The sequence below is a fragment of the Trachemys scripta genome, chromosome 10 (assembly GCF_013100865.1).
Source record: "Trachemys scripta elegans isolate TJP31775 chromosome 10, CAS_Tse_1.0, whole genome shotgun sequence".
NCBI lineage: Eukaryota > Metazoa > Chordata > Testudines > Emydidae > Trachemys > Trachemys scripta.
The window spans coordinates 33,897,497-33,916,820 of record NC_048307.1 but is presented as its reverse complement, the minus strand read 5'-3'; the positions used below and the strand labels follow the sequence as shown (position 1 = coordinate 33,916,820).

At 55.2% G+C, this 19,324-nt stretch overlaps 1 protein-coding gene across 2 annotated transcripts in view; it reads left to right on the top strand.

Annotated features, from left to right (window-relative positions):
- The window catches only part of LOC117884378 (coronin-7-like), a 33,592-nt gene that overhangs the window by 12,600 nt on the left and 1,668 nt on the right, over positions 1-19,324 (top strand). The window contains exons 2-7 of one of the 2 annotated variants that reach the window (XM_034784738.1): positions 3,300-3,396; positions 4,460-4,534; positions 6,254-6,324; positions 7,110-7,293; positions 8,202-8,278; positions 12,304-12,522. In XM_034784738.1, the coding sequence (XP_034640629.1) occupies positions 3,300-3,396; positions 4,460-4,534; positions 6,254-6,324; positions 7,110-7,293; positions 8,202-8,278; positions 12,304-12,411 (612 nt within the window). In that variant the 3' untranslated portion in view covers positions 12,412-12,522. Of the gene's footprint in view, positions 1-3,299; positions 3,397-4,459; positions 4,535-6,253; positions 6,325-7,109; positions 7,294-8,201; positions 8,279-12,303; positions 12,523-19,324 lie in introns of those variants that run through there. The other variant, XM_034784737.1, reaches the window with a different exon arrangement.

Below are 19,324 nucleotides of genomic sequence, written 5' to 3'. Positions count from 1 at the left end.
TTAAGATGGCTTTTGACTGTGACCCTTCTCCAGATCCTAGTGTCGCATGAGCATCAGGCCTGTCAGTGGCAGTTATCATCTTTGCCACTCAAGCTTAGGGATTTGCAAAGTAAAAAGTTGACATTGATTTCTGTGCATTGTTCTCATGTTTCCCTAGTAGCTCCAGCGACTGTAGGAACAGTCATTAGCGCGGGTGACTGGGAGTCAGAATTCTGGGCTCTGTTCCAAGTTCTGCCACATATATTTGCTGCTTATATTTTGTCGAACTCCTAGATTGCAGGGCTGTGTTAACAAATTGTCTGTAAAATGGGCAGGGGCTACAGAGGTCTAAAGTGATGGCAATTGTGGATCAATCAGAGAGAAAAACAAACCTTGTAGCTTGCCAAGGATATTGTCTCAGTAACTCTGGGCATGCACAAGCCAAGTTATGAAGCTGCCAGTAGCCGCTGAGTGGGTAGAAATCCTTTGCATAGGCAGTCATAAACTGTTATAACTTCTACTCTAGAGTTGGACTTAACCCTTAGAATGTTGGTAGTTTTCAGCTTCTCAGCCTGATGGCTACTTAAAAGCATGTGTGTTTTCCTCATCTGGAGCATTAATTTCCAGCTGAAACAGGACGTGGAAGTGCTCTACCAAGTTAGTGTCCAGCAACAAAAATAACTAAGTGTTTTAGGATGATCTCAATTAAGTCCCTTTCCTCCGACCTGTCTCAGACAGGAAGTGTGCTGAGCAGAAGCAATCTACCAACATCAGTGCAAAACCAACACAACAATATTTTGTTGCTGAGCACAAAACTCCAAAGGGTTTTAAGCCAGTACCTTACAGTCTGAATTGATCGAGCTGCCTTGAACTGTTAAGAGTTTGGGAGTTCAAGAACTAGAAATTACATTGAGCCATAGCTCCAGACTGGCTATATTAGGCCTTGGACCAGTGCCACGAAAGCACTGCTAGTCCAAGGGTCCAGTGAAAGTTGACCTGCCAGGGCTACAAGTCAAGGCTGCGTGCCATTAGAGATCACATCTTTTCAATGGCGTTCGACAGGTGATTCGTAGCCCAGGTAGTTCATGAGAACAGACTTACAGCAGGGCTTTCTGTTCCCATTGTCCCTCTCTGTCCCTGTTCGGTTCTGCCCGGGGTTAGTGGGTGGCAGCTGTCTCCAATGGCTAGTGCTCGAAAACAAAGTGGTGCTAAGCATGGAGCTACTCTAGGCCCCGTTTCTTGCACAGTATTAGCTGTTAATCTGCAGCTCTTGGAAAGGGGCTACATCCTGGTGTTGGTCTGGGGATTAAAGAGGAATATGGTCACAATGGTGCTGCCCACTTCTCACCCGTCGGTGTCCCTGCTAAATGCTCACTGTGTAACTTCTTGCTGGTCGCACTAAACCTCTCCATGCTTGTCTCTGCCAAGGCCTCGTGCCCCAGAGAAAGCTGAGTCTTTCCATGGTGCTGTTGTAGATGGTGAAAACTCTTCACAATTTCTGCTAAAATTTTCTCAGGCATGTGCTTGAAAATCAGGGCAAGGACCAGAAGAGTCTGGGCCCTGAAGCTGGCCTTTGAGAAGGCTGGGTGTGGACTGAGGTGCTGCTGGGGGTGGCTGTGCGCAGGGGTGTGTGAAGGCTGTGGGGCGAAGGGGATTGTTCGGAGCATGTGGGTGCAGATGCTGCCCTGTTCTGCAGTGATTCAGCCGGCCTTGGGGCTCAGAGGCGAGTGCTCAGTCCCAAGAAGACTGAGTCTTTCTAGACTAGAGGAAGCAATGGAGAGAGAGTGACTCTCTTGTTTGCGGGACTTTGCCCATTGCCTGGTAATTAGGGTCAGCACCAGGGAAGCTGCTTTGGCTCCCAGCTTCTTCACACTGTTCCAGCTAGGAGTGATTGTTGAGCACGGACACACACATCAAAAAGACCTTGTCCCAGTGACCCAGTCCTGGGCCGTACTGAAGTTAGATTCCTGCTGTGGGACGTGCTTTCAGGCCAGCCAGGAAGTGCAGCTAGTGCAGAGCGTGTTTCATAGGGTATGTCCGTGTTGCAAATAAAAGGTGTGTTCTTAATGCTTGAATTCCACCTCAGGCTCCCTTACAGGTTTTAACTCCAGCTTCTAACCCAGTTAAAAGCCACGGGACTGTGTTCTTGCTGCTGTTGTAAGCCAGGTAAGCTAACCTGAGCTAAGGTCACACCTCTTGTTTGCAGTGTAGGCAGAGCCCTTGGCAGTGCAGATCCTAGAGCCCAGGTGCAGTCACTTACCAGGTGACACATCAGGTTTTAGATTTGCCCATACAAAGCTGCAAGTCTTCAGCGGGCCCTGATTGCTGGGGAGCAACTCTTGTGGTGCCAGGACTGGTGTGGTCAGCTGAAGTTTGCTGTCCCCTGGCCGGTAGCAGGGAGTTCTCAGTGAAGCATCCTTGGCTGTGAACTCAGACATGTCTATGCACCCCCTTGTCAGATAGCGCCTGGGCTGGGGCCATCAGGGTGCGCTGTGAGACTCCTCTACCATGGGGGTGTGGAGAGAGGAGGAGATGCTCATTCCTGGCCGGATGATGTGATTGTGTTTCTGCTCCTAGAGCCCTGGATAGGGGCTGTTCCGCATGAGCCATCAGGGCAGGATTTGAGGACTGACAGCCTCTGGGGTAACTTAGTGCAGGCAGGCCCAGAGCAGGGCTGGATTGCCTGGCGGGCACTCCCCAATCTGAGCAAGAGGGGAAGGGTCTGGGAGTGGCAAATAACCACTGGACAGGATTCCTTGGGAGCCAGCCCTGGAATGACCGGTCTGTAACTCTGGGCTTGTGGGGGTAGGGGTGGAGGGGAGATAGGGAGTGAGCTGTGGAGTACGGGGGAATGGGGAACCCCACCGTTCTCTCCTCGTCCTGATGGGGGAAGCCTTGTGTGGGGGGGCTGTTTGCCATCTGCACCCCCAGTGACAGTCTGAGAATCCACATGCTCTGCACTGCCTGCCTAGCCTGCGCCCCAGGGTGTGCCCGGGCAAGCCTGCTGAGAGCCCCCTGGGGCTGGCCGGGGAGGCTGGGCAGGGCAAGTAGCTGCTCCCAGAACTAGCCTGCAGTCCCAGAGGGCGCCCAGCACTGCTAGAAATGGAGCAAGGGAGAGGGATGCTGCAAGTAACCCCCTGGGGCAAGCAATGGCTTGGGGAGACAGGGGCACAGCTGTGTGGTGGTGGGCAGATGAAGTACTGTGTTTCTCCCTTGGATGCATGGGAGATCTGGCTCCGTGGCTGCTTCTCTCCTCTTCCTTCTCCCCAGCTCACTCAGGGCAGGCCTCTCCTAATACTGATTTCTCCTCTGGATTCCAGGCCTGGATCAGGGATGTCCGAGCCGGCTCCACCATCTCCTGTGGGAACCATATCAAGTCCAGCTGCCACTTGATAGCGTTTAATGCTGACTCGGCAGGTAAGGAGATGGGCGGGCTGGAGTGGAGCCTTGGCGGAGAAGGGTCACTCAGATTGGTGTGGAACACGGATAATGTTTACTTTCTATTTAGACAAGACGGAGAAAGGAAACATTCCCCCCATTGGATAGGTGGGGAAACTGAGGCACAGAGGGGCAGTGACTAGAATCTGAGTCTCTTAACACTAGAGGCTCCAGACTAATAACAAGGTGTAGTGAGTTAGAACAACCAACAGCAGGGGGCACAATAGGTGGAAGCAGAGGCAGGGAGGCTGGATTACAACAAGATCATGTGATTTCTTATCTTCCTTAAAGACAAGAATATAACGGACCTCAGTGTTCAGGGCCCCTGCCTCATGGGGAAGATGGCTTTAGCAGCACAGCACCCCGTATGCCCTGCGGGGCATTGGTTCGGCAGAATGTCTCCGGGAAGCATGGTGGTACCATGTCCCCCAGCTGGTACCATGGTACACGCATGGTGGACCACGTCCCCCACGTCTGTGGTTGGCGGCTGCGCCATTCGGGTACTGGCCTGGTTTTGCTTGGTTCCTGGGATCCACTGAGATGTTGAAGTGAACGGGGTGACTGTCATCTCAGTCATTACTCGCCAATAACGGACCGTAACTGGAATGTGCTATGTGAACCCTGGTGACCGTTATCTCCCCCAATAGCGCTCTGTGCTTCAGACCAGGCCGATACGAAGCTGGCAAACTCCCTTGGTGGTGCGCTCTGCTAATGATTGGTCCAGGCACTCCCCAGCAATGGCTGGGGGAGCTCTCACGTGCTTGCCCTCAGCCCTTGAGGTGCCATCTGTGACTGTGATACATCGTTCGTTTCACAACCCGAGTCTCCCTGTGAACATGCTGTGGGAATGGAACCCAACACCCACAGGAGGTGGGAGCTCCCAGCTGAGCTGGCATCAGAAGCATGTCCACTCGCCACCCCTGGCTTGCTTTTGGATGCTAGGCTTGTGTGGTATGTGGCACTCCTGGGTAGCAGGATGGTGTTCAGCAAGGGGCGGCCATGATGGACTGGTGGGCAGCTCGTGACCTATGTTGTCTTTCAGGCGTGTTGGGCATTGTGCCGCTGGAGAGCTGGGATGGAAGGAAGAGGGCTGTGTCCCAGCTGTGCTGCCATTCAGGTGAGCTCGCCAGATCAAAACATACCGAATAAGGGACCAGCGCTAGTGGGTGGGAGCCAAGCAGTCTCAAAGGCCTTTCTGACCCTACCAGGAAGGGACAGGTTTGTGAGGCACTTTCCTATATGCTGAGAACAGGACCGAGAGCCACCAGATGCATTTCATGGGTCAGCCACTGGAAGGCAAGGAGTTTCTGTGATTAATGACCCGGTGCGGATTTGAACTGGTGACCTAGCGGTGAGAGTCTCCCTTGCCTACTGCTAATCCATTAGCCATGGGCCACCTCCCATGTCCTGCACGAGGTTCTTGCAGCCAAGCAATGTCTGGATCTCTCTGTCAGTGGCTCTTTGGAAAGGAGCTGGCACTTGTCGCCCACAATCCCAATAACTGATGTGCTAGGACAGAGCACGTGAGAGTACTTGACCGCTTAGTGGGATTGCAGGGCAGCGCCTAGACAGCCTGCTGGCCTGTCTCAACAGAGGCTGCCTGCTCCAACCAGAGGATTTTTCAGGGCATATGCAGCAGATATCAGAGCCGGAGAAGTTTGTGTGTTTTTTTTTTGTTTTTTTTTTTTTAATGCTTTATGGGTCTGTATCTCGTCGTTTTGTACAAATGGAAAAGTACGCAGTGACCTACTTTCTTGAGCGTGCCAGATGCAGCAGAGGGGCTGTTAATTACTGTGCCAGCCTCCCTCCCCCAGGTCCCTGCAGATGGAGTTACAAGGAGTGCCTTTCAGTGGCCTGCATGTCGAACCAGGGAATCACAAAGGGGTATTTTGTTACCAGCGGCATCGCTTGCTGAACCAGGGCCTCGAGCCGCAGTAGTGCGTCCTGACAGAGCTGTGCATCTGCGTGCTGGCCTTGGCGCTGTCTGGGCTGGACGCTGTCTGGCTGACGTCGTGAGGCTCCTGCAGATGTTCACACCAACTGTACGCCTTAGTTAGCAAGGCATTCCACTGCCTCTCTTGTAGGGGGCCAGCAATGAAAAATCCACTTGGGCTCGAGCCCTTTGATAGGTACAGAAGGCCTGAGTGCGGGTGTTGAAGCAGCAGGTTTGCTCCCATTACAGGGTGTACAAATCAAACCCAGAAAGCTGAGTCCCTGCTCTCCTGGGCTATGATGGGAGCTCTTCTGGCCTTCAGATGGGATGGCTGGATCTTTCACACAAAGTGCTTTCCTCCCAGCTGCTCCAGACATTTGAGTTGAGTAGCTGTCTCTGCTCCTCCTCCAGGATTTTCAACGGTCTTCCGAGAAAACTGGAATTTCTTATATGGAACCAGTCGCCACAACCTCCCTTGTCAGGCCTTTTCGATCCGTCCTTAACAAAGCAGAAAGGGCACCAAGCCAGTTCTCTCCATCCCTTGGCAGGACACCTGGGACAGGCTGGTTAGCTCATGGCAGCAGAAGGGAAAGGAAGGTGTCCCACAGCGGGTTAGCAAGGGCTGAAATAGAGCCACTCTGCTCTCCTGAGATGCCTAGCTCAGCAGTGGGGCTCCAATGAGCATCTGATCTTCCGGCTGCTCGTGGAAATAGAGCTGCTAAGCCAGTGGAGGTTTGTCCATTGCTGCCTGCCAGGAGCAGTGGGGTCTGGGAGAAGCATGTAGCAAGACTGTTGTAGGGCAGAGAGCGAGTAGGCCGTGGCTGCAGCAGACATGCTGCGGCCTAGGGGCTGAGAGCCGACATGCTGTTGGAGTGAACCTCTGCTCTCCTCTCTCCCCATCAGACGTGGTGACGGACTTTGACTTTTCTCCGTTCGACGCGCTCCTGCTGGCGACAGGCTCCGCTGATGAAACCGTGAGTGTAAATCGAAACGGGGGCCGAGGGGGGTGCGTGCGGCAAACCCCCTGAGCAGGAGAGCGGGGTGGCCCTGTGGCTCTAGGGTCATCTCTGGGCTCTCCCATACAGAGAGCTGGCCCTGGTTTGTATGGCACCTTTCCTGGAGAGCTAAGGAGTGGGGCTGAGGGGCAGCCACAGGGCCGTGAGATGGGGTTGTAAAACAGAGCTGTTCAGAGGAGGGTGCTCGGCCTTTGGACTGCGAGAAGGATGAAAACACCTTCTCAGTTGTGGGGGGAGAAGCAGCTGCCGAAAGCCCAAGGAGATCAGTCAGATGCAGGCTCAGTGCCCCCCTCAGGGTCTGGGGCAGTGACAGGCTATGGGAACTGTGCTCTGCTGGCAACAAGCCAAGATGTTCATAGCTGCCACTTCTGGCAGGGAGGGTGGGCTTGAGGGGCAGCCACACTTGTGCGGCAGGTGGGCTGTGTGTCAGTTCTGTCCATGCTGGGGAAGGAAGGGGAAAGGGCTGTGATTGCCTCGGATCTATAATCCCACACGGCACCCAGGCTGCATACCCAGTTGGGTAGGATTGGGGACCCCACAGAGGCTCCAGTCACCCTGCCTGGCAGGGACAAAGCCCTGGAGATGAAAGGCCAAGCAGTTGTCGCCAGCTTTCTAGGTTAGGGGAGCCAAGTTCAAACCCCACCTCTACACATGGAGCCTTCTGAGTGTGTGGCATCTTCCTGGGGGATTTGGGCATGGGGGAAGGGTCTTGCCGGGGTTCACCCTACTGTTTCGGGCTGTAGGTGAAGGTGTGGCGCCTGTCTGAGAGCAGCCAGGACCTGCCCTCCTGCCCTGGAGTGACCCTGGGGCCAGCAGGGTGCCAGGTGGAGACACTCCAGTTCCACCCGACAGCAGATGGCGTACTGGTGAGCGGAGCTGGGAGAACGGCAACGGTCTGGGATGTGGCCCAGCAGAAACCCCTGACGGGTAGGCACGGCCGTCGCAGTCCTGCAGAGCATGTGCCTTGGCCTGGGCGCAGTCTTCTCCTGAGTGAATGCTGGAGCAAGTCTCTGCTCAGCTGTATTTACTCCGGGAACTCCTGCTACCTGCCTGGGGCTAGACCCTGGGCTGGCTCTGTGTCCCCTTTGTGGATGCAGTGTCTTTCTGAACGACCTCAGTGCTGGTGAAAGCTGCCACCTGAGCAGTGCTGCAGGGCATGGGAAGTGACTTTCCTAGACACCCATCAGCATCTTAACCCTGTCCCAAAAGGGCCACCCTACAGGGAGTTCAGGCACTGTGGCCCAGTTACTCCTTGGCCTCCCTGCTGAGACACCTGTCCAGAGCGTGTGGTGCGGGCACCTGCTCCCCTCACTCTAGGGCTTGTGTGAGACCAGCAGACGTGTCATGCTGGCAACTGAACAGCCCCCCTGTTGGGATGGCACTTGGGCACTCCTGGCCTCAGCTGGGTTTGAACCAGGGCCCTATGTGAAGGAGGCCTATGCTACTGCCAGTCCCTCGAGTGCACCATTTCTCCTGGTGCTGCCTGCCTCTGAATTAGACTGGGAGTCGTTGGGGCTGAGGCACGCCCCTTGTGTGAAAATGAACCCAAATTCAGTCGCCTGTTTATTTCCAGGCAAAAATCCAACATTTGAAATGGAATTGTTAGCTGGAGAAGAGACTAATGCCTGCAGTGGTGCAAACTGCAGCCATCTTCTAAAGTGCTGCCGTGTGCTAAGTGTCTGGCCTGTGGCATGGTCTGGGATGAGACTGTATATTTGTGGGGGTGGGGTTGAATCGCCCCCCTTTTGCCCTCCCCTAGTGGTAACTGACAGCTGTGCCTGGCTGGCAGCTTGTGCCCGGCAGGGATTGACTCCAATTCTCGCTCACCTTCCCAGCACTGGAACCTCACGGTGACCTGATCCAGAGTGTGTCCTGGAAACAAGATGGCGCCCTCCTCGGCACCTCCTCTAAGGTGAGTGCAGTGGGTGCACCAGGTTGGGTGGGCTGGGAACCCCGAGTGCTATTTCCTCAAAATGCAAAGAGCTCTCGCACGTGCCGTCCTTGGTCTTGTCCCTACTGAGCTAGCAGGCGCAGGCTGGAAAGGCCTGACCTCAGCTCTCCTTTGAACTGACCCTTGCCTACTCCCTGGCCCAAACCCCTCTCACCCCATGTGCTAGGGGAAAGGAGTTCAGCTTTTACCAGAGAAAGGGGTCTGACAGAGGTGAGTCAAGGGCCTGATGCAAGGGGAAGGGGCAAATCAGATACATGGTGGCTGATTGACCTGGTTTGTGTGCTCCAAATGCACAGTTTGCTGCTTTCCAGTGATGACTTCCCACTCCAGTGCTAGGGAAACGGCAGAGCCTTTGTCTAGAGAGCCACTCGCTTTGAACGGCAGCAGGGAAACCAGCAAATGTCTCTTGCCATGCGTGCTCTTACCCCTGCAAAACCGCTTTCCTAGAACCACGAGGCTAGCACCCTCAGTGTGTCACCTTCTGCTCCATGTGGTCCCCTCTCCTAGGTATTGCCAAGGTCTGTCATCAGCATTTCTGCTTCCCTCCTCCAGTCTCGGGTTGAAAACACTTGATATGTTATGAACAATTGGGCTGTCTCCCTGCAAAACAGCAAAAGCAGCTAACCCATCACCTTCCCCGTCCCACTGCTCTCCTCCCCTTGACAGCCTTTGCTGTTACCCTTCCTCTTAGCTCACCATGTGAACTCACTTAGCAGATTGGAGGCTGCAGTTCCCATGGTGTTCCTTGCCACAATTGGGCTGTTAATCCTGGTTCCCTGTTCAAATAGCATCACCAGTTGGGTTCTGCCTCCCTAAATTCCTCCTGCAGTTTCAACTGGGTACAGTAGTCACTTCCTATCCTTAGCTGTTATGCAGTGTTGCTGTGTGCTATTCTGTTCCACCTGTGACAGACCCAGACCAGTGGGGTACAGGAGTCTGGTAGAGGGCAAATATACTGGTCACTGGAGGAGTAGTTTTCTGTGACCAGAGCAGGGGCTGCACTAGAGTAATCAGGAACCTACTAGAACCAGTTAAGGCAGGCAGGCTAATTAGGACATCTGGAGCCAATTAAGAAGAAGCTTCTAGAATAAATTAAGGCAGGCTAATCAGGGCACCTGGGTTTTAAAAAGAAGCTCACTTCAGTTTGTGGTGTGAGTGTGTGAGGAGCTGGGAGCAAGAGGCGCAAGGAGCTGAGAGTGAGAGGGTGTGCTGCTGGAGGACTGAGGAGCACAAGCATTATCAGACACCAGGAGGAAGGTCCTGTGGTGAGAATAAGGAAGGTGTTTGGAGGAGGCCATGGGGAAGTAGCCCAGGGAGTTGTAGCTGTCATGCAGCTGTTACAGGAGGCACTATAGACAGCTGCAGTTCACAGGGCCCTGGGCTGGAACCCGGAGTAGAGGGTGGGCCCAGGTTCTCCCCCCCCCCCCCCCCAAACCTCCCAATTGACCTGGACTGTGGGTTCTCCCAGAGGGGAAGGTCTCTGGGCTGTTCCCCAACCCACATGGTGAATCTCTGAGGCAAGGAAATCCGCCAATAAGCGCAGGACCCACCAAGATAGAGGAGGAACTTTGTCACACACCCTAGAGGCAGCTGCATTAAAAGGTTCCTGTGAGGTCTCTGGGGTCCTGCATGAACACAGGATGCTGTTTTCCTACAGTTATGTAAATCCACTAGTCATGGAGTGGGAATTCAAGAGGCTGGCCTGCACTCCAGAGACCTGCTCAGTATCTGAACACATCCGGTCCTAATGAACAATGTGACTCTTTCCTAATAAGAGTATCTGCAGGGAAGAGTTCGGGGGTGGGGGGGGATACCACTCTGCGGAGGCAGACCCCCAGTAAGCACCCAGAGCAACGCTTCATGTAGGGACTATCAGCTAGAGGAGTAATGGCTCTCTTTGAGTGGAACCTGCATTCTGGCTAATCTTCAGCAGAAAGCCTGCCAATGTCCCTGCAGGAGAGAGAAGAGGTTGAGTGGAGGGAGGGCGTGACACATTCTGTAGTACTATATGTTGCCAGCAATGACTAGTCAAATGTATGGGCGGGTGGCAAATGTGAGACCAGAGTGTGACCCTGGATTTGGTGTTGCTCCCTGAGCAGCGTGTGCTGCAGAGGTGGAGTACTCTATGCAATGTTCTAAGGCTATGTAACAGCTGGCTTGCTTGCATGGGTACCAATATAACCTTCAGGCAGCAGGTCTATGCATAAGAACTGCAATCACAGAGATTAAGTCCAGAAACAAGCTTTCCTGGGGATATGCTCAGTATGTCTAGAGAACTGCACCAGAGTGCACAGTAAGCATTTCTCAAAGTTTCTTTCAAGTCTATGGTAATAGTAAACTTGATTCTTCCTTCTGTAAAATAGGAATGTAATATTAATGGAGTCACTAGATGGTGCTATTGCAGATTGTAGTTCTCTTCATCTGGCTGAATAAGAGTTAAATATTTTATTTACTAGATACAGTATTTTCAAGACACTGCCACTTAACATCAGACTTAATCAGTTATTAATGTCATCATAACCAGTAGTCATAAGGCCCTACTTAACTTGCGGTATTGTGGATTCTGCAATATTAGGCTTCCATCACAATTTTGACAGTGGGAGCCCTGCCATGCCCTCCTGGGCAGCTGACAGCAGAAAATCGCGGGAAAGTAATAATATACTTTAATAATGGATCTTATTGTTTGTGGTAAAACTTTTCTGCAATTTCCATGGCTTGTCCGCAACTCAGCTGCAATTTTTTGACAATCATTCTGCAATTCAAGTAGAGCCTTAGTCACAAGTAGTCTGTCAGGCAGTGCTACAGAATGGCCAGCAGAGGTCACCCAGGATTTTCCATGATTCTTGATTTGCCTGGCTTCCAGCAGCAGAATTCACGCAATTGTTCTAATTGTTTACATCCATGTGCAGAATTAATTGTATTATGTGCACCAATATGGAGATGATGTGTGGTGGGGGTGGGACCAAGGGGTTCGGCATGTGGGAGGGGGCTCAGGGCTGGGGCAGAGGGTGGCGGGGGGGGGGGGGGGGGGGAGGGCTCCAGCTGGGGATGTGGGCTTCTGGGATTGGGTTGGGGATGAGGGGTTCAGGGTGCAGGAAGGGGCTTGGAGTGGGGCAGAGGGTTAGGGTGCAGAGGGTGAGGGCTCTGGGGTGGGGCTGGGGATGAGGGGTCGGGGGGGAATCATGGCTGTGGCAGAGGGTTGGAGTGCAGGGGGGTGAGGCTGGGGATGCGGGGCTTGGGGTGCGGGGGGATCAGGGCTGGGGCAGAGGATCTGGGTGTGGGGGGTGCTGGCTCTGGGTGTGGGGCTAGGGATGAGGGGTTCAGGGTGCTGGGGGGGGCCTCAGGGCTGCAGAAGAGGGTTAGGGTGCAGGGGGTGGGGGCTCTGGGGTGGGGCTGGGGATGAGGGGTGCCGGGGAGGATCAGGGCTGGGGCAGAGGGTTGGAGGTGTAGGGGGGTGAGTGCTCCGGCTGGGGATGTGGGCTTCTGGGGTTGGGCTGGGGATGTGGGGCTCAGGCCTGGGGCAGAGGGTTAGGGTGCAGGGGGGTGGGGTGAGGGCTCTGCGGTGGGGTTGGGGATGAGGGGTAGGGGGGATCAGGGCTGGGGCAGAGGGTTGGGGTGCGAGGGCTCTGAAGTGTAGCTGGGGATGAGGAGTTTGGGGGGTGGGACTGGGGATGACTGGTTTGGGGTACAGGCTGCCCCAGGGCTGTGGTGGGGAGAGAGGACTCCCCTCGGCCCTCTCTTGCCATAGCAGCCTGAGGCCGGGGGTGAGGCACCTCTCCCCGCCTGCACAGCCCTTGATATCTGTGTGGCCACACAGCTTAGAGGGAACTTAGTTACTAGGTGTGTACAAAAGTGTTTGAGATCCTGATGAACAAAACTCTCACGGTTTACAAGTAGAACTTCTTGATCTATAATCAGAACCAACTGTATTCAAAGTAAATTCCTGCAACTTGTCCCTCTCTCTGATTGTCCAATCATTCCTGCAGTTTCTGTACCCCATGATCTCTGAGGGTATGTACGATCCTTGGCATGGCCGGTGCTGGCTCTCCCTGGCTACCTGGATTCTGCAGGCATACTGCATTTTGTGCCTCTAGAAGAGGAAGTGAGGCAGTAATATTCCTGTTGATGCTGGCAAATCTGTCTGCAGCTGGGCTAATGACTTCTAGTTGCTGACTGGGGAAGGCAAAATTAGACATCCGTGACAGCTCGCTGATATCAGCCCAGGTAATCACATGCCATCGATTGGCTGTTCCCAGGGCTGTCTCTTCCCTGTGTGGCTGCACTGGCGGGTGTCTTGTTCTTTGTCCCATCCCTTCTGTTTGCCCACGGGATTGTAGACCGCATGGCTGAAGTGCATGTGAAGGCAATCCAGTGATTTTTTCAAGCTGCTGGTGTTCTTGTGACTCGTACTGGTTGCTGCAGGCGTCTGACTTTGAGCCCTCTGAGCGCAGGGCTTCCATTGGCCAGGCTGGAAAGGCTGATGCCATCTCTTGCCATGGCAGAGATGACATGGCTTGGGGGATTATGGGCTCCTTGCCTTAGTAGGTGATGCTGGAGGCAAATAAGACACTTCAGCAGCAAGGGGAAATTCTGGCCTGCTGCTGTCAAGGGGCGTTCTGCCATTAGCTTCAACAGGCCAGGATTTCACCCTAGATCTCAGGCCCTATGCCTTAAAGCCCATGGGTCCCTGAAGACTGAGCTTTGTCACTACCAATGCATGTGACTGGGACCATCAGACTCCTCCAAAGCTGTTGGGTCTTTGCTGACCTCTGTCATGGGTGGCAAGCGCACGCTTTTCCTGGCCAAGCTGTGGGGGAGATTCCAGCAATGTGTGTCACTCAGAAACTCACTCTCTCTTCGCATCCCACTCTGACTCCTCCAAACAGTCCTGCCCCTCCTGCTTTCTGGGGTAGATTCTTAGCTGTATTCCAGCAGTTCCCAGGCACCTTGGCCAGGCTTGAGGTCCCATTGCGCTAGGCGCTGTGCAAACACAGTGAGAGGCAATCCCTGCCCTGATGAGACTGCTGTTGAAATGACCAGACCAATGGTGTCTGGGCGGAAGGAGGCTGTAAGAACAAACCCTGGCATGCTCAGCTCACGGTACGGCAGTGCCACCAGCCTGAGCTGGGTTTTGCTGGGAGGTGATTAGCTCACCGGCTGGAGGATGGGAAAGGGTGGGGAGTGCACGGGGCAGGTCGGGAGATGAGGGAGGACGGTGGCACCCCCAGCAGAGGGCAGAGAATACCCAGTCAAAGCATCAGACATGGTGATGGTGGCCAAAGGTTCCTGCTGTGGCTGATCCTGACCACTCCTGTGCTTGTGAGTGGCTCCTCCCAGCCTGTTCTCTTCCCCAGGGGGTTGTGGCAAGAGGTGGGGTCACTGGTGCTTGGTGCCCCATGAGGACAGTGTGGGAGGGGTAACTGGGCTGGTTTTCCCCCGTAGGATGGCTGGCCCTGCCAGGCTGTTTCCACATTGGATTTCAGCAGGGGCAGCACAATTACCCCTGGCACCTCTGCTGCTCATTGGAAGATAAAGGGGAGGATGGGCTAAGCTCCCGGTGGGTTCCCCTGTTCCGGGTCTCCTTGCATTGTGTGGGAGTGAGGGGCAGGCCTGCTCTGCCGTGCTGCGAGGTGCCTGTGCAGTGGGCTGATGCACTGCTCTGGTCAGTCAGCTGTGCGGAAGGGAACGGGCAATATTCAGCTGGTCTGGGGTGGGCTTGAGTGATGGAGACCGCTCCGGCTCTGAGCCCCTGGGCCCCATGCTGGTGAGAACTTGTTTCAAGGCCGTCGCTGTGATGCTTTTTGCCCTTTGTACCTGCTCATCTTACCAGCGAAGGTGTTGAGGGAGGGAGCCCTAGCTCTGTAAGGGCCCTGGGTGTCCTTGTGGATGCTTCCCATTCTTGCCAGCGTTAAAGGACCTGTTTTTGTCCCCCTGACACCTGGGCAGGCCTCTGCCTTCAGGAGGGGCAGACATCCGTTGAGAATTTAGTGGATGCCTGTGAAGAAATATGCTGCAGCTGCCCTTCCCCACTACCCAGGCTAGGCTGTCTTTGTCCCTACCAGCCCTACAGACACCATCTTCCTCCCCCAGAGCTGGGCGGGCTCTGCAGGGCCCACAGGAGTGAGCATGCCCCAAACACACCTGCAGCAGAGCTGGAGCATGGGAAGGACTCCCCAGCCTGCAATCTCCTCTTCAAAGCGGACCCCAGCATGAGATGACTGATCTGAGCAATGCTATGGAGAGCTGTGCCACTGGGCATGAAGCAAAGAGTGGGCAAGAGGAAATGGGTGATGGGGATGGATCACTGGGTGATTACCTGTTCTGTTCATTCCATCTGGGGCACCTGGCACTGGCCACTGTTGGAAGACAGGGTGCTGGCTAGATGGACCTTCAGTGTGACCCAGTATGGCCACTCTTGAGAGAGAGGGCAGAGTAACACATTGCCCATCTGTAGCATCTTCCCCCAAGGATCTCTAGCAGCACACGCACTAGGCACATACTTAATCCCAGCGTACGGCTCTGGGTGGGGGCCCAGAGGTAGAGCTAGTAACAAAGCTGTGACCAGAACCTGGCAATCCTGCATTCTGGGCAGCACCTCTCTCGAATATACAGCACCTAGCACAATGGGCCTCCGTTCACTAGCATGATAATGAGTCCATGACCGCCAGCCCAGCTCAGTTCACCGGAGAGATGGAGTCTTCCCTCGTAAAGAAACCTGCTGCTTACTCCTGGCCATTGGTCCTAGGGACAGCAGAAGCAAACTTCGTTCCCGGCTGAGGCAGGGATGTGTGTTAGGGTTGCCAACTTTCTAATCACACACAACCAAACACCCCTGCCCTGCCACTGTCCTGCCCCTTCTCCAAGGCCCCGCCCCCTACTCGCTCTATCACCCCTCCCTCTGTCACTCAATCTTCCCCATCCTCCCTCACTTTCATTGGGCTGAGACGGGGGATTGGAGTAGGGGAGGACTCTGGGGTGGGGCCAGGGAGAAGGGGGCTCTGGGCTGGGGCAGGAGGGTGAGGGCTCTGGGGTGGGGCAGGAGATGAGGGGTTTAGGGTGTGGGAGGGGACTCCGGGCTGGGGCAGGGGGTTGGGGTGCAGGAGGGGGTGAGGGCTCTCATTGGGGGTGTGGGCTCTGGGGTGGGGTAGGGGATGAGGGGTTTAGGATGTGGGAGGGGACTCCAGGCAGGAGGTTGGGGGGCCAAGCCCTCTGAGGAAGCAGCTGCTAGGTCCCTGAAGCCTCTAGGCACATGGGCAGCCAGGCAGCTCTGCGTGGTGCACGCTGCCATCGTGCCCACTGGTGCTGCCCCCCGCAGCTCCCATTAGTCACGGTTCCCAGCCAATGGGAGCTGTGGAACCGGTGCTGGGCAGGCCTAGGGGCCATAGGGACCTGGCGGCCACTTCCAGGGGCAGTGTGGAGCCAGGGCAAGTAGGGAGCCTGCCTTAGTCCTGGGCCCCTGCTGAGTTGCTGACCGGACTTTTACTGGCCCGGTCAGTGGTGCTGACCAGAGCCACCAGGGTCCCTTTTTGACTGGGTGTTCTGGTCGAAAACCGGATGCCTGGCAACCTTAGCTTTGCTGGAAAGTCACCAGGCACATTCTGGGCACTGTAGAAATGATGAATTGGGGGCAGGGCGTCTCAGAGCTGGCTGCGTTTGTGTTCTAGGTGGGGCATCGCAGCGCACGGTTGGGAGAGGGAGAAGGTGATGGTGTGGGACTGGCGAGCGAGCACTAGATGGTGCTTGTGACACACGTACTACTCTGGAAGGGCCAGCTGTGTGGCACTTTCCCTGCCTGCCTCCAGCATCCAGCTTAGGGCAGGTCTCTGGATTCTGCAAGGGCAGGCCTCCAACCTTCAGGGCACCCCAGCCTTATCTGTACTCGACTCTCCAGCAGAGCTGGGGTGGGCGGGCTGGCGCTGCTATGATCCTGGCACTGTACCTCTTGCTCAGAGCCAGTCTGGGGGGCATGGTGTTAACGCAGCCCTATCCCTTCTAGTGTCCCACTGTTGTTGGGGCTCCCCATCACTAGAGCTCCCTGAGGAGTCTCTCCAGACCAGTTCTCTGGAGCTCTGTCCTTGCACTCCCGTCCTCCCATGCCCTTGTGGGAAGGCTGGAGCTGGGAGAAAGGCTCTGAGCGTTTGAACAGCTTGAATCGTAATCATTTCTCTCCACTGCAGGCTGCTTCCTTGTAGGGTCACAACCTTGCTATTTCTCTGCTTCATCAGCCCTTAGCTGCCTGGGGGCTCTGCTTGATGGAGGTGAGGGGAAGACGCCTTTGGGGAAGACATGCCAAACCCATGAAAAAAACACAGAATTGGGCTTGTTTTTGGCTTAATTGGCTTGCGAGTTGCTTGTTGGCTAGTTTTTGGCTTGTTGCCTGTTTGGCTTATTGCTTGTTGCTTTTTTTTTTTTTTTTTAAATCAGCTCCTGGCAAGCAGGGGCAAGGTGGGGAGAGTCAGGGGTGCACAGCAGGCCCACCACAGTCCCAGACTGCACACTGGGGGGATCTAGTCACCTAGAGTGTTGGGGATCTTAGGGATTGGCTTGTTTTGGCCTTGTTTTGAAATGGGATTAGCTTGATTTTTGGCTCATTGTGAAAGTCTGGGTGCTTATTTACCACGTGAAAGTTGGCAACTGTGCTTTCAGGCCCCCTTTATAAAGCATGCCTTAAGTTCCCACTCCTCAGAGCTGAGCGGGGGCAGCCTTGCTGCCAGTTCAGCAGAGGTCCCGTGGCATTGGCACTAGCAAAAGAAGCATAGACTTGTCCTGGGTTTGTACAGCACCTAGCGCCTCAGAGTCCTGCAGTGTCCTGGGACTGCTAGGGTGATGCGCTTAATCAATAAGCCAGTGAAGAGCACTCCTGGCCCCCGGCAGGGAGATGAGCTGAGTAGCAGGGCTCCCCTCCCCATCTCAAAGTGATTTAGGAACATGGATCATCTGCAAGGTGCCATGCCAGCGGGATGCCTGAGAGGCAAGGGAAGTGTGGTGACGGGGCAGGTGACTGCGATGAGGTCAGCTCTCAATCCTGCCGCCTTAGAATCGGGCCCTGCTGCAGTTTCCCTTGGTCCAGGCATTTCTAGTCGCACCTCCTCTGGGAGCCTCTGCCAGGAGAAGTGAGCCCACTAGCCAGGCCAGTCGGCTCCTCTAACGCCCCTGTGGTGTGCTCGGAACTGTTATTGATTCCACTGAGGGCTCCCCCCCACCCGTTGGCCTTCACCACGGCTGCCTTCCTCGACTCATGTTCCCCTGGACACAGGCCAGGGCACATGGGCAGACAAAACAGACCCCTGGACTCTCCTGGAACAAGATAAGAGATGGCCCCAAAAGCACAAGAGAAGAGGAAGCAGCCCAGGGACGCAGGGTTTCTAGGGCGGAGATAGAGCAAGGAATCACTGCCACTGTCCTTGTCTGCACCAGTGTCCTTGATCATCCTGGACTGTTGTCAGTGCAATGTTGATAAGGGGCTTGATCCCTGGGGCCCTGGCCTGCAAGAGGAGTTTGCAGGGCGGTCAGTGCCTGGGGGTGTTACTGGGGTGGTGAATCCAATTGGGGCCACTGTGACTGGATCCCATGGATTGTGCATGGGAACACTCCCTAACACACACAGCCCAGAGCTCTAGGGACACGTGGGGTGTCAGGCCGAGTCTGCCGACTGCTGTCACCACACTCCCCATGCATATGGCAGGGCTCTCCAGGGTAACGCTCAGACCAAGGGCTTGGTCGTTGTACTAACAGCCGGGCCAAAGGCACATCCTTCCTCTGCAGAGGCAGCAGCCTCCTCTGTCCTCCTTCCGGCCCTCTGAGCTGCTGCCACAGGGAGCTCCCCAGTCAGGCTCTCAAGAGCTGGAGGCGAGGGAGCCTGCAATTCCTTCCTTAGCATCTTTGGGGGCAGGTGTGGCTTTCCCCTTGTTCAGCTCTCCTCCCCCCCCCCCCCCCCCCCCCCCCCCCCCCCCCCCCCGACCTATGGGCTCCTGATGGCTCAAGTGCCGGCCTTGACCCTGTGAGTGAGGGGATGGGTTTCCATCTGATGGGGGAGGAGGGAATAGGTAGGCCCCAAACTGGTTAAAGCCCCAAGCCTGCATGCCCGTGAAGGGGGATCAGGTTGGGGTGAGCACCATGCTGGCTCCATGGGAGAGCCGGTCACCCTGGCATGGGGGGAACTCTGTCCCGCCAGAGCCAGCGTGCTCGGGGGTGAGCACAGACAGCGGCTTTCCAAGCACCAGCCCTGTCAGTGCCCCTGGGGTCTGCACACCCTGCTGGGAGTTCTGCTGCCAGCGCAGACTTTGCTCACATGCCAGCCAGATAAATTCAGCGTCCTCTCCCCTAACCAGAGCTGCAGGGCTCGCTGCATGTGGCAGAGCAGAGGAGTGGCATACAGAGGAGTGGCATACAAAGGGTTGTTTCTCAGTCACTTTATTTCACCTGTAAATGCACTTTGATCTCTGCCCATCCCAGTCCCCGACAGCATTTCCTAGGCCGATGGGGTTCCCTTTCCTTCCCTCATGGACCGTGAAGTGACTTTTTTAACAAGGCAGATATATAGACCTCAGGGACTTGGAGCCCATCTGCACTGCAGTCCTGGGGCACGATCGCAGCTCGGGTCGATGTCCCCAAGCTAGCTTTAACCCAGCCAGCTCAGGTACCGGAGCAGGGAAGCTGCAGCAGCTTATCCTAGCCCCATGAGTGAATCCCCAGGGGTGTGCGGACCACACGCGGCAGGTGGCTTTGTGGCTCTGGTAGCTGGCCTGGCTAGATGACAGCTAGCTCCGGTGTGTCTATGAGCTGCAGTGACACCTTGGAGACTCCCTTAGTGGGGCTGATTGGGAGGCAGCAGGTTGCATGAGAATAATTAATCAAGCTGCCTCTTAGTGTGACATGTATCAGAGGGGTAGCCGTGTTAGTCTGAATCTGTAAAAAGCAACAGAGGGTCCTGTGGCACTTTTGAGACTAACAGAAGTATTGGGAGCATAAGCTTTCGTGGGTAAGAACCTCACTTCTTCAGATGCA